The sequence below is a fragment of the Carcharodon carcharias genome, chromosome 6 (genome assembly GCF_017639515.1).
Source record: "Carcharodon carcharias isolate sCarCar2 chromosome 6, sCarCar2.pri, whole genome shotgun sequence".
Classification (NCBI taxonomy): Eukaryota; Metazoa; Chordata; class Chondrichthyes; order Lamniformes; family Lamnidae; genus Carcharodon; species Carcharodon carcharias.
In genome coordinates, this window is record NC_054472.1 from 111,880,530 (window position 1) to 111,895,474 (window position 14,945).

The 14,945-nt window shown below is 44.0% G+C and overlaps 1 protein-coding gene across 2 annotated transcripts in view; it reads left to right on the plus strand.

Annotated features, from left to right (window-relative positions):
- LOC121279427 (nucleolar protein 4-like) overlaps positions 1 to 14,945 on the plus strand; it is a 546,201-nt gene that overhangs the window by 199,811 nt on the left and 331,445 nt on the right. For both annotated transcript variants that reach the window (XM_041190669.1, XM_041190670.1), the window contains exon 5: positions 707 to 845. In XM_041190669.1, the coding sequence (XP_041046603.1) occupies positions 707 to 845 (139 nt within the window). The remainder of the gene's footprint in view (positions 1 to 706; positions 846 to 14,945) is intronic.

Below are 14,945 nucleotides of genomic sequence, written 5' to 3' on the forward strand. Positions count from 1 at the left end.
TACCCCCAAATCCGCCGCTGGGGAGCATGGAGGTTACAGGCCGTGGTATAAAGTATTTCTGTCATTGCATATCATCTTGTATTATGTGCCCATTGTGATTTTTGGTAGAATTTCTGACTGGTGCAAAAGACACAGGAACCCAGCATAATGGATTTCTAAAACAAAAATAAAGATACCTGGAAAAATTCAGCAGGTCTGACAGCATCTGCAGAGAGGAATACAGTTAACGTTTCGAGTCTGTATGACACTTCAACAGAATGGATTTCTATCCTATGTTATGATTCTCCAGCCCAAAATGATCTCAATTTCCTGGTACAGTGGCACAGGAATTTTAGAGCAAGGATCTTTAGTTGTTATTCGATCAAGATATCCAATAGAATATTTTATTAAAGATTAGTAGTGCTCCGAACCAGCCCATTTGCTAAGGCTTTGATTGGAAATGCATTATTGATGAGATGGTGAGGTATTGATTGCTTACCCAGTTTCTCACTTTGAGGTAAAGGCAAGTATTTTGATGTCAAAGAGCTAATTAATGGAAAGATTAATTAATTAAAGGAAAAGGAAGCAAATACTGATCTCAAAAGTACAAAAAAGTTATAATCATTAAAGATAATTTATATATTAAAATGGTTTTAAATAGAGGGAGAAACTCCTGAAGCATTTTTTATATATATATTGGTGTAAATGATTTATTCTTGTTTGGCAGGACGAACAGTCATTGAGCAGTGAGGAGTTTGAACTCAGTGACTCCACATGGATGTCAGTCGATCGCATGAACTCTGACCAAAGCTCTACCCTGGAAGAGAGAATGCATAGTCCACAGAACCTTGACAGCCATCAGGATGGTTAGTACTCTTGTACATTAGAAATTGTATTGTTAAGTTCTTTGAGTTCAATTAGATGCTTTGTGGGGAAGAGGACATTTTAGCTGTACATACTTCAGTAATAGTTATGAGATTAAACACAGTAATTTTATTTTATTGCTACAATCATATATATCTTGCCTGTGTTGCAGTTTTAATGCTGATAATTAATAAAATCACTATGTTGATCTTGGTTTTCATTAACTTTATCTTAAAAAAATCAATTTCTAATATTGCCCTTATTCCTTGGCCAATTATTTTGAAAAAAAAACTCAAACTTTGTAAAATGCTTCATCATACAAGTATCATAAATGACAATTTTGAAGAGCATTCCTCCTTACTCTGCTACTGCTCAAAGCACACTCAAAAAAAACATATTTCTGGAGTATCCCAATTAAAATTTACACTTGCTTGACATTATGAATAAAAATAACATCTTCTTAATTTCTTTTCCACTTTTGCTGAAATATCCACTGAATATTTTCTCAGCAGCATATGTGACGTAACAAGTTCTCAGCTGTCTTTCCTGCTGCAGTATCCAAAATATGTGATGATATAAAATGATTAATTTTTGGGTTTTTTTTGTTTACATTTTATTACAAATTTAGCAGTTGGCACTGTATGACTGACAAAGCTGCGCTGAACTTGATGGTTAATCTGAAGTTACAACAATGGTGATTTCAATGACTGGAAATCCTTTTGAAGAAAATTTTTTTAAAGCCATTAAATCAGGGAGATTTTTTTTATATGCAATTATAAATTTCTGTAAGTATTTAAAAGGTAATGCTCTAATGATTGATAGGGCAGCAGTTTAGTGATAGCTGCTAGGATGTCAATCATATTGTGGCTGTTGCTGTTTTATAGTAGACATAACTTTGAACAGCCTTAGAACTGTTTTTATCTTCAAAGTCATGTCTTGAAAACTGAGAGGAGATTCAGGAACTTTTAGGTACTGTCAGCATTGCTTTACTGGAGAGAATCTAAAAATATTTCTAATGATAGGTCATTTTGAATTCATTCACAGATAAATCTTGTGGATTAAATGGCTGGCAAATTTTGGATCAGGAAATTCAGTTGCTTATAGATTAAGCAAACATTGAAAAGCTGTGTTGACAATTGGAACATGTTGCATACAATATAATTTAAAAAACTTAGCAATGACATAAAAATCTGCCTGATCATAACAGCAGCAGCTTATATTTATATCGCACCTTTAATGTAATGGAACATCCCAAGGCACTTCTCACGAGTATCATAAAACCAAGGCCAGAATTTTTGCAGAGACGGAAGAGCTCCACACCTTAGCCAAAATGGCACCAGAGCCCGAATCCTGAAATCCTGCTGCTGTATCTGGCACCGATTATTTTTGGGGGAATAGGGGTAGGACTTACTTTGCATATGTGGGGCTCACAGATGCAGCAGCACCAGGTAAGAAGAGGATGACAACCAGGTTTTACACCGAGGTAAGAGTCTATTGACTGCAGAAGCCATATCTTTATATGACAGAGAACCAATGCAGAAGAAGATTCAGATTAATCCAGGAATTGGTCACCAACATATGTGCCATGGTGCAACAAAATCTAGCACCACAGTGTGCAAATCCACATGCCTTAGGGATGGGCAATAAATGCTGGCCTAGTCAGCAATGCCCACATCCCATTAATGAATAATAAAAAAATGCCCTGCCAGTGGCAGTAAAGGCCACAGTGGCTCTGAATTTTTATGCTGCCGGCTCTTTCCAGGGCTCAGCTGCAGACTTCTGCGGCATTTCATAATCAGCTGTACACAGCTGCATCAAGGCAAATCCAGGCGTCCTCTTTGCTCAACTGGGGGAGCACATAAGCTTCTCAATGGATGTGGCATCACAGATGCAGAGGGCCAGGGGGTTTGCCGAATTAGCAGGCTCACCTCAAGTACATGGGGCTATTGACTGCATCCACTTTGCCATAAGAGCATCATGTCATCAACCTGAAACCTTCATAAACAGGAAATCCTTCCACTTTCTGAAGGTGTGACCACACCATGGTGTTCCTGTACATATGTGCACGCTACCCTGGAAGCTGCCATAACCCTTTTACCCTGAGGAATTCACAACTTCCCCAGCTTTTTCAGACACCAGCACATGATAGGCCTGTGGTTGGCTTCTGGGGGGACCAGGAGTACCCCTTAAGGAGGTGGCAGATGACCCCCTTTAGGCAGCTGGAAATGGAGCCCTAAAGGCACTACAACAACAGCTGTGTGCTGACCTGTAACACAACAGAGCAGGTTATTGGCATCTTGAAGATGTGCTCCAAGTGCCTTGACAGTACTGGAGGAGCTCCACAGTATTCCCCTGAAAGTGTCTCTCAAACAGTCGTCATGTGCTGCATGCTACACAACATTACGCAGCAGAGGGGCCTACAACCAGAGAGGTCAGAAGCTAGCCTATAGCAATAACATTTAAGGAGGAGGACAATGAGGAAGATGAAGAGCAGGAGGAGGAGGCCCCTGTTCAGGGTCGTGTATTGGACATGGAGGAGGAGGAAGAGGGCACCAATGGGAAACCAGCTGAGGGGTGGGCCCATGTAACCATACCTGATCCTTAACAGGAGGAGGTCATCACTAGAAGCCTGCCAGGCTCTTAGGCATTTGTAAGGTCATAAGTTACATCAGCCAGTCTCCGGTGAGCAGCTTCCACATGATAAAGCTTTAATATGGAAGCCACAGTTCCTCAGGGAAATACCCATCCCCAACAAGAGAGAAAACCAACAGCACATAATAAAAGTCAGTGCCATCAACATGGTTGAAACCATGACCCTTGGCCTCAACATAGCACACAAATACACCTTGAGAAGTCCTTGCCTGGACCATTCACATATATCTTAGAGGCTGTCAATGAGCCAGTGAAAACTTCACCCTGTGCCTACTCAAACCATGCCCACTATGGAAAGAATGTCAGTAGGAAGCATGGCTTATCACCCATGACCTGTATGTGCTAACAGTACAGCAGTGACTGCAGCTTGTGCAGGGTGATGCCACATGTGGGTTAGAACAACTCCTTCAACTGCCTTCCACATTATCCATCCATAACCGGCATCAGTTTTCAGGAGTGTGTGACATATGCAACAAGCAATGCTGCCAAACACCTTGGCTCCCTGTGGCCCACAGCCTATACCTCCTAGAAGACAAAGGCTTCAAATGTAGTGGAGAAACTACACAGGCATGCTTTCTTGGAACATATATGGTATCTTGACATGTGGAAAATCCATTTAAGCCACTATGTTATAACCATATACAGACGACCATGTAACAATAACATGCGAATTTTGCAGCATTCACACATGAAGTGCACCAGATAAACAGGATTTGAACTTTAAGTCAAATCATTGATCCTCCCTTAAAGCTGATCATTGATGGACAAGAAATGCTGCAAGAAGGATCTCAAACCGCAATCCTTGGTGTACTACTACTTTACCTGAAGCTCTGGAAAAAGAAACAGTCTTCCACTGCTGGACATGCACAGACACACCCTTGTTCCTGATGGCATCAACTAGAGAAGGACTTCAGAATGCAGTCTTCAGTGCCACTAGTAAGAACCACCTTCTTTCTGTAAAATTTCTCATTGAGGATATTAGTTTACAAAAGCTAACCAAAATATAAGCCTGTTGATTGTTGGCAGGCACGCCGCTGACTCCTGTGTGCAAACGCCGACTGAAATATTGCGTGACTGCGTGATGATGTCGGAACCCTCACCCAACGTAATTGCGCGTCATTTTACACTCGTTTGAGTCAGACGCACGTCTGCCCAATGAGCTAAAAATTCTGGCCATGGGTGGATCTGAAACATATAGGGTAGAATCATCCCAGATTTGCACTAAGTGCAGTAATGTGTGGGAAAAAGACATTTTACCCTCCGGCCTCAATGGCGGCTTCTCATGATATATCATCCTAAACCCGCTGCATTAATTATGCATTCCCAGGAAACACATAGTTTCAATGGCAGGTAGGCTTTCATTCGCCCACCACGCTATCACCTTGCCTTCATCACGCCTGGTACCATATTTAAAGTGCAGCCATGCGCACATCTCTCAGTGCTCCCAGCCCAGGACTGCCCAACGGAAGACATGGCCCCAAAAGGCAAAAAGCCTGCAGCCCCCCGGTTGAGTGACGCATCCCTCAGGCGCCTTTCTGGATGCTGTGGAGGCCCGACGTGATGTCCTCTACCCTCTAACCCCCGCTCTAGCCACAGGAGGGACAGCTGTGTCACCAACCCAGCATGGAAGGTGGCAGCAGCAGCAGTGATCAACGCCAATGCCCTGCTCAGCCACTCAGTGCTGCTACAGGATGAATGGCCTCATCCGTTCCGCCAGGTTAACTCACTCTTCTCATCACTCTCAATTCACACACTCACAAATCCATCAAACATCCACAGGGATCCCACACCTCAAGGGACAACACCACTAACTCTCACACACGCCCTCACATCTCCATTAGGCTCATACCCTCTCAAGCTCACGCCCTCATCCTGTTCATGGCTCCGCTCACCAAACAAACATTCCATGCAGTGCCATGTGCCCTGCTTAAACTCTCTCCAAATGTTTCCATGCAGGAGAAGCCTGCTCACATCAATAGGGAGAAGTCCCAAAACGGGGGTGGAGTGGCCCACGTTAGGCCCCTCACTCACTTCGAGGAGTGTGCCATCGCACTGATTGGTGAGGACATGAACCGTGCCTGTGCTGACAGTGAGGTTGGCAGTGAACACCCTCTTGAGGACCCTGGACCATATCATTGCTTCACAACACAACTGTTGAGTGCTCTCTCTCCCACTTTTGACTCTGCTGCCATGCACTAATTATCTCTACTTTTGTTCACAGGGAGCTCTGCTATCCGACCGACACCCTCAGCCAGCCCGTCCCTCAGCTCCATCCATGTCCTCCCCTCTAGCCAAGAGGACACCTCCTCCATTGAAAGAAGGAAATAAGCAGCCTGGAAGACCCATCATGATGCTTACCTACACCTTCCATCAGTGCAAAGACTCACACTTCAATGGGACCTAGATCTAGAGTAGGATTGGGTCCAAAATCTGGTGGTCACCACATGGATGCGTGTCCGCAGCAGGAGGAGGCAGGTTCGACTGAGCTCCCCAGTACTCAGAGGACTGCTGGAGAAGAGGCATCTGCGAGGTCGGAGTCAGATGACGAACCTCTGGATTTTGCCTTCCAACTCATCCTGGAGAGTTAGCAGAAGATAGGGGGACATCACTCAGAGCTGTTGGAAGCCCTCAACAGAGTGGCATGAAAGTCAGAGGAGTGCGTCTGCCTGCTATCTGGTGAAGTGGTGCCCACATGTGCGCGTACGGAGGTCTCCATGGGGTGGATGGCAGATGGCATGGAGATCCCGGTCCAGCAGAACACAGAGATGTGTGCAGACATGCACTCCATTACAGTGGCAATATGAGAGAGAAATAGGGCACCTTGACGTCCCTCCAGATGTTCCTTCCCCTCAAAGAGTCAGGCCGGGGCTATCTGGTCACCCAAGGGAGGAGGAGCGGAACCTGGACACCCCTGGGTCAGCCACTCAGGAATCTCAGAGGCTGTCCTCTCCCTCTGAGTCCCCTTTGCCTGTGAGCCCCTGAACCTCGTCCTCTGTCACCATACAGGGAGCAGCTGGCCATGAGTGATTCTGGAGCGAGAAGTGTGTGTGGCAGGATCTTTCGGAGCCTCGTGCAAGCATTCTCCCACACATGTGGATCCTTCAGGTGTCATACTCACTTCAATGTCCTGAACATTTTGAATGCTGCCTGCTGTCATTCGCTTTCAGTTGTACTTCTGAGCTGACCTGCACCTCTGCCCACCCAATGATCACATTCTCATACAGCACCTGATCTCACCCATCACAACTCTAGTTTCACTTTTGATTTAGACAGCATGGTCGTGATTCAGCTTTTCGTGCACTCCCCAATCCTTTATCCTCCCCCAGTTACCCATTTCCTTTCCCCCATCATAGTTGATCCCCCAGCATCACCTGCCACACCCCTTCTGTGACCTACCAGCGACAACCTTTTGCCTTTGGTGATGCCCTGGCGAATGTGCACATTCCCTTCCTTCCCGAAAATCCCATCCCCAACCTCCCCGACCTCCTCCTAGGGACCCAAATCTGCCTCCAAGTCCCCACCAACCCCCATCGCTGTCCCTTTTACCACAATTGACGAACCCTCACCCTCCCACCCTACCGCCTCACTGTGCTCTCGGTCATTCTCACCATTCCCTCATTCCACACCCACCCTCAGTTCGCTGTCCAGGAGGCAGAGACGGACTAATCAGACCCCTCCCTTGCATGTTCACCTGGACATCCCCTCCCTCCTGAACACCTTCCTCCCTGGTACCCCTTCCTCCCTTGGAACCCCTTCCCCCAACCTTGGAATCCCCTCCCGCTTTGGAACTCCTTCTCCCTCTGGTCTCGCCCTCAATTAGCCCTCCCCACCATGACTCCACTCCCACTTTGTCCTTCCCCCTTCCTGACCCCTTCAGACAACCTTACTTCTTTAGCCATCCTTATCTTCCCCCCTCCTGACTCTTTCCTTCAGCCTTACTTCTTCCAGCAGCCTTACTTCTTCCCTCTTCCTGACTCTTTCCCTCAACCCTGACTTCTTTCCCCAGCCTTACTCCCTCTCCTCTCCACATTCCTTCCTCCCCCTGGACTCCGTCCCCCTTCCGAACTCCTTCCATCCCCCTTACACTTACCTCCCCAGTTGCTGTCGTCTCACCTGTTACCCCCTGTTCCCCCCATACTCCCTCGCCCCTACCTAACATCCACCCCAAAAGCTTCATTGCCTCCCCCTCCCAACCTCATCCCTCGGTACCTTCATTCCCTCCCTCCGAACCTCACCCCTTCTTGACACCTCTTCCTCTCCCACCCCGCAGTACATCTCCCTCTCCCAAACACAGTTGCACCTTCCGCTCTACCCCCTCGACCATGATCTGTTGTAAGCAGACCCTCAACAGTGACTTTCCAACTTCCATGTGCTGCTTCACAGCAGAACCATGTCCGTGAGAATCCACCCAGTCTGCCATGGACGTTCCTCCAGTGTGTCATTGCTGTCCAGCTCCAACATCTTCTGCCCCTCGGATGCCTGCAATGTGAGCAAGGCTCTGGCGATAAGTCCTGACTTCTGCATGTCATGTTTGTCAAAAGTGTTCTGTACTGTCATGCAATCACGTCGACGTGGGTGGATGATCCATTAGGGGGGATGACTCCGGCAGGCTGGCCTTATAGTGATAGGCAGATGTATTACAATGAGCTTCCCCACATCTGATGGTGGGGACCACAGCTCACTATCGATGGGCTGAGTGTACGATCGCAAACTGGTTTCATGATGTCGTGAAACCAATTTCTGGCCTTCTTGCCATTTTGTCCCCTCACACTGCCATGCACGGTTGACGCCAGCGGGCACGGAAAATTCCGCCCATACGGTGGAATTTAATTTGGATTCCACATGGAATAAGTCAGAGACAGAGATAGTTGCTAACAAAAGAGATGTGGTTGTGAAAGCAAGCTTTAGTAATACATTTTTTTTTAGTTATTTTAGCTTGTATTTAATATTCTGCTGGTCTGAAGGAACTGATATTGCAGGAGAGGACTTGGCTAAGTTCACTTTACAGATTTCTGCAAGTCAGGGAAATTACTAATTTCTGAGTCATACAGTCATATGCAGGACAGATTATCCAAGAAGACAAGGTTCCCTTATATAGTAGCACAATCATTAAAATAGAAAATTGTTCTATTAAAATCACAAAATTGTAGCAATGTAAATCTGGATACAGTTACGACACTGGAGTAGAAACTCAGAGGTTATGAGCTGAATACCGCCTTGTCAAATTGAGAAATGGCAATTCAGTAAATCTGGCCATTTACGAGCCAGCACCAGGAAAATTGTAAAACCAAGCTGGAATGACCTTCTGGGATGGGAACCTACCCCCGCTACTTGGTCTGTCCTACACAAGACTCTGGTCCATCATATGTGATTGAATCCTAACGGCCATTAGCAAATCATTTAGTTGCAAACAATTGCTATAGAAAGCAGTTATAAAAGAAATGAGGGGTGAACTAATGGGCAATGACCTAAACTGGATCAAATCAAGTCTCAAGCAGTTGGGGCCAAGTTGACTTGGCAAAGTCCTGCTCATTAACATCTGGGGACTGGTGCCGAAGTCAAAAACAATTAGAGTTCATGGGTAAAATAGAGACTGTTAATTAAATTGTTAAAATTAAATTGCAGTGCTTGAGTATTTATAGCAGAACAGGACCAAATAATAAAACCATTAATTTTAATAAAATCGAATTGGGGGCCAGCTGCCCTGTCAGAGGCCAGGGCATAATTACTCATCATATTTAAAAAAAATAGGTTGGAAGTATAATTCTAGATATCAGCAGCCTATTAGATTGGCATCATTGGAATTTGTTATAAAGGAAGCAAGCAAAAGAAAAGGAGGTGCAGGTTTTAGAGAGTATATGGCCTTGTTTGGAAAGGGAGATGGACTGTTCTCTTTTCTCCTTATGATGTTAGCCCAGATTTTGCAGTCACTTACCAGAGGCTGAAATTTGTGCTGAGCGGGCGGGCTTCCGCCCGACCCATTCGAACATAAAATGACGTGCGATGACATTGGGCAAACGTCCCAATGTCATTGTACACTTGCGTGATATTTCGGTCGGTGAGCCTGCATGGAAGTCGACAGTGCATCCGCTGACAATTAACAGGCCTATTAAGGCCATTAAAGTAATAATTGACTGAATTTTTTCACTGCCTGTCCAACCTTATGATTGACGGGCAGGTGTAAAGACCATACGGCCTTTGGATTTTTTAGGAAACCTCATCCATGGGCAGGTTGAGGATTCCAACAGCAATTAAAAATTAAATAAAAATTTTAAAATTTCATCTATAACATGTTCCTGCTCATGTGACAGAGCCACATGAGCGGACATATTTTTAACATTGCTAACTTTTTATTTTTCAGTTTATAAATCTTCAGCTCCCTGAGGCAGCTCTGGACTCAGGGAGCTTTCATTGCATGCACTCGCGTGCATGCGTGAACTTCCCCACTCGCCCTCCTCTCACCCCCACCTGGCAGCACTGAGCGTTGCAGTGCGCGTTTCACACTGGCTGCCCATTAATTGGCCAGCCAGCGTGAAATTGATGTCAGGGCCTGATTGCAGGCTGCGGTCAGTTTCACGACTGCTCCCGGGCCCACCTGCCACGCCCACCTGACAAGGTAAAAATCCTGGCCCAGGTGTTTGATCCAGCATGGTGACCTCTATAGGGACTCTCAGTCACGTGTGAATAGGGCAAGCAACAGTGTGATTCTTCAACCAATCAAATTGGAGAATGCTCATTGAGCTACATAGAGCATAAACCAGGAAGAATTAATTAGAATATTTAATTCAGGACAAAATCATATACAGAAAGCAAATTAAAGTGAGAAGAAGAAAGATGAGGTTAAGAGAGAGATAAAAGAGTCAAACAAAAGTGTAACAAAAAATACTTTAATTTTTAATTTTTTAAATCTCTAAGATTAACTACGGTCTGAACAAATGGACCCATGCTTGCAAAACTAAATTTTCAGTGCCAGAGAGGTTGTTTTTAACACATTGTTAAAAATTCACGAACTTGCATGTACCAACCAACCTTAACTTTTTCTGACTGATTTGGTGGTTACTATGTGAGATAGGTACAGCAAAATCATGCCCTTATCTGGATTTCAATGCTGAGTCTTTTGGCGAGATGCAGGTGGAGCGAAGCTTGTGGTGGATCAGGGGTAACTTGGACAGCAACTTCCTGATTTCTGTGCATGTGCGCACACTAGAACTTGCTATCTAGTTTATTCCATAAAAGCAGTAAGTGCTGATAGCTACAACAGTATTCCTACTGCAACTTTGGGCCATTATGTACAAGGTCAATAAAGTTGAGGAAGAATCTTCCAACATTTTACCTGAGCACTGACAGGATGCAGTTATTATTGGATTGAATTCTTGGAAAGAGATCAGCAATTCCTTTCAGGGTTGAAGTAACCGCTCAACAGTCTCGGTGGAAATCAGTGAGCAGCTGATTTTAATCATAGCGTCATAGAATGGTTACAGCACAGAAGGAGGCTATTTGATCCATTGTATCTGTGCCAGTGCTCTGCAAGAACATTTCAGCTAGTGCCACTTTCCCACCTTTTCTCCGTAGCCCTGCAATTTTTTCCACTTCAGATAATGATCCAATTCTCTTTTGAAAGCTGTGATTGAATCTGCTTCCACCACACTCCACACTCAGGCAGTGCATTCCAGATCTTAACCACATGCTGTGTATAAAAAAGTTTTTCCTCATGACACCATTGCTTTTTTTGCCAATCACCTTAAATTGGTATCCTCTGGTTCTCGATCCTTCCACCAATGGTAACAGTTTCACTCTATCTGCTCTGCCCAGACCCCTCATGATTTTGAATATCTCCATCAAATGTCGTCTCAGCCTTTTCTCCAAGGAGAACAGCCCAAACTTCTCCAGTCTATCTACATAACTAGTTAATTCATGGTTTTAATTTGTAATGAACAATGTAGTAAACTGGTGAGAATACCGCAGATCACTCTGCATATTCCAACAGAGGTGTGCTGAGTCCGGGTGATGACTTAAGTCATCAGTGTACTATGTTTAAGAGAGGATAAAGTGGGTGCAGGCTTCTCGTAAAACTGCACTGCCTGTTACGACAGGATTGTAAGCTGTGATGAGGACACAAACAGGTTGCAATGAGATAGTATCTAGGGGGAGGTGATGGTGTAATGGTATTGTCACTGGACTAGTAATCCAGAGGCCCAGGGTAATGCTCTGGGGACCTGGGTTTGAATCCCACCATTCAATGAAAAAAAATCTAGAATTAAAAATCAAATGATGACCATGAATCCAACGTCGATTGTCATAAAAACCCGAGTGGTTCACTAATGTCCTTTAGAGAAGCAAATCTGCCATCTTTATCTGGTCTGGCCTACATGTTACTCCAGACCCACAGCAATATGGTTGACTCGTAAATGCCCTCTGAAATGGCTTGGCAAGCCACTCAGTTCTCAAGGGCAGTTAGGGATGGGCAATAAATGCTGGTCTAGCCAGCGATGCCCCCATTCCATGGACAAATTAAAAAAAAGTGAGTGAGCAACAAGGTGGCAGATGAAGTATAATGTTATTAATTTTGGTCGTAAGAATAGTAAAGCAGAATATATTTAAAAGGCATAGAACTCATAAATGTTGATGTTCAAAGATAATTTGGTATACTCATTCAAGGAACACAGAAAGTTAGAATGCAGGTACAGTAAGCAATTAGGAAGGCAAATGGCCTGCTGACCTTTATTGAAAGGGGATTGGAGTATAAGAATAAAGACGTCTTACTTCAATTTTGCAGGGCCTTAGTGTAACACCTGGAGTACTGTGCGCAGTTTTGATCTCCATTTCTGAGGAAGGATATACTTGGATTGGAGGCGGTAGAGCAAAACTTCATAAGATTTGTCCCTGGGCTGAGAGGGTGTCCTGTGATGAGAGGTTGAGTACATTGTATCTACATTTTCTGGAGTTTAGAAGAATGATAGATGATGTCATTGAAACATACAAAATTCTGAAGGGGCTTGACAAGGTAGACATTGAGAGGTTGTTTCCTCTGGTTGGGATATCTAAAACATACGGTTACAATCTCAGGAAAAGGGGCCAATTATTTAGGACTGTTATGAGCATAAATTTCTTCACATAATAGGTTGTGAATCTGTGAATTGTCTACTCACAGGGTTGTGGATACTCCATCATTGAATATATTTAAGGCTGAGATAGACAGATTTTCAGTTTCTCAAGGAGTCAAGGGGGTTGAAGCTGAAGATCAATCGTGATCATGTGGAATAGTGGAGCAGGTTTGTTGGACCTACTGCTGTGTCTATTTCTTATGTTCTTATCTTTGATTAGTCTAATTTTTCCAAAATCCTTTTTGGGAAAATTTATTAGTCATTTCATTGTTCTCTAGAAACTTTATTAGAATCTAGTGTACAGTTTACACCAGTTTATTTACATTTATACTTCAAATAGTAGCATCGAGCTAGCTTTGGGAATCACAGTAGACCTATGTTCCCTAGGGGAAGAAGAAGAGCAATGAAAGAAGGCCAGCCACAATTACAATTCCATTGACTAATCTCCAAGGCTATGTTTACTGGCTGAGGTGATTGCATCTCAATTTATCTGCGGAGCATGGTATCTCTTTGTTATTCATCTGAAGGAGGATGATGTGATGGTACATCTTGCTTGTTCTCATTAGTCACCCCCATGTTTTCTTTCCTTTCTGTGATTTGGGAGTCATCCAATGTACCATCATGGTTGAGACTAATGAAGTTCCTTAGGGTAGATATATCTGGGCTAATACTTTGATGGGTTAGGATGACCATCACTGACTCCTGTGAAGTGCTTGGGAGGTTCGGAACAGTGCCCAGTGAAATTGCTTTTGTTCAATATCTACAGAAAGAAGATACAGAGTCATTAGTGTCATTACAGCATAGATGGAGGCCATTTGGTCCATTGAGTCCATCTACGCGTCGGGAAAGAAGAACTGTAATTGTATCATGTGAGCTATCAAGACTCCAAATTGACATTGCTGCCCTGAATGAGATTTGCCTTCTTGGGGAGGGGCAGCTGAGGGAATAAGCAGGGGAATAAACCTTCTAATGGAAAGGAAAGGCTGATAGCAACCCTTGTGTCCACGGAGTTGGCTTTGCCATTTGGAATAGGATCTTAGATGCACTGCCAGAATTCTCCAGTTGTATAAATGAAAGGCTCAGGATACTTCACCTAAAGCTCAGCTATAATCAATATGCCGTCGTCATCAGCGTTTATACCCTGACCCTTGACTCCAAGAAAAGTCCTATTCTGACCTTTACTGCCATTCCAAAAGAAGAAAACATTATCCATCTGGGGGAACTTCAATGTCAGGGTTGGCCATGACTCCGTTGTCTGAAGTGAAACAGTTGGAAAAATCTGGGTGGGAAAAGCCAGTGCATATTGTGCCCTCCTGCTGACAAAGTGTGCTTAGCATGGCCTCGTTATAACAAATATCTTCTTCTGCTAGTAGGAGAAATACAAAACCACTTGGAGGTTTCATAGAGCAAAGTATTGGCACCACCTAGATTATGTCATAGTTCAAGTCAAAGATTTAAGTGATGTCGATATCACTCTATCCAAGCAGAGAACTGATGTCTGCTGGACAGATCATCGACTTGCCTGATTGGTGAAGAACATCTACCTAGCACCAAGACAATGCAAGACCCCAAAGTCCAAGAGGAAGAAGGTCAGTCCTAAAGAGTCCAAACAAAGAGAGGAATTACAAGTGGAGTTTATAACCAATTTGGAAAATCTTCACATTTCAGATCAGTGGGAATAGATAAAGTCAGCTCTGCTAGATTCCTGTATCCAGACCATTTGGTTTGAGCATCGTCGTCACCAGGCTTGGTTTGATAAAAATGATATATTGAAATATGTCACCTCCTATAACAAAAATCATGCAGTTTTCAATTGCCTGGCAGAACAACCGAAGGTTACAAGTCAAGAAGGCAGCATTCCAACAGCTCAGTGATGACACCCAAAGAAAAGTCCGGAAGAAAAAAGACAAGTAGTATGGAGCAAAAACTGGAGACATCCAGCAATATGCTGACCTTAATGACATGCAAAGCTTTTTTTGAAGCTTTTTGACCAAGGTCAAATGACAAAATCCCTTTTGCTCACAGGATGGTGTTTCTCTTGTCATGTCAATAAGACAAGAAAAAAAAATCAAAACTGTGTATGTCAAAACTTCATTTTTTTTTGCCATTTTTAAAAGGATCTTTGCTGAGCCAAAAAATGGCTGCTACAGGTCACTTCACTTAAAGCTTGGTGATCTGTTCTCGAAGCTTCCAACATAGATTGCAAGAACAAAAGAGTTACACTCTCATCCTTGTGCAATCTCACAGCCCATTGTAAGGCCACATTATAATCACGAAACTAGAAGGCTAACAGATGACTTGGCTACCCAGCCAGGGTGATAACAAAGACAGAGACATCAAAGCTCG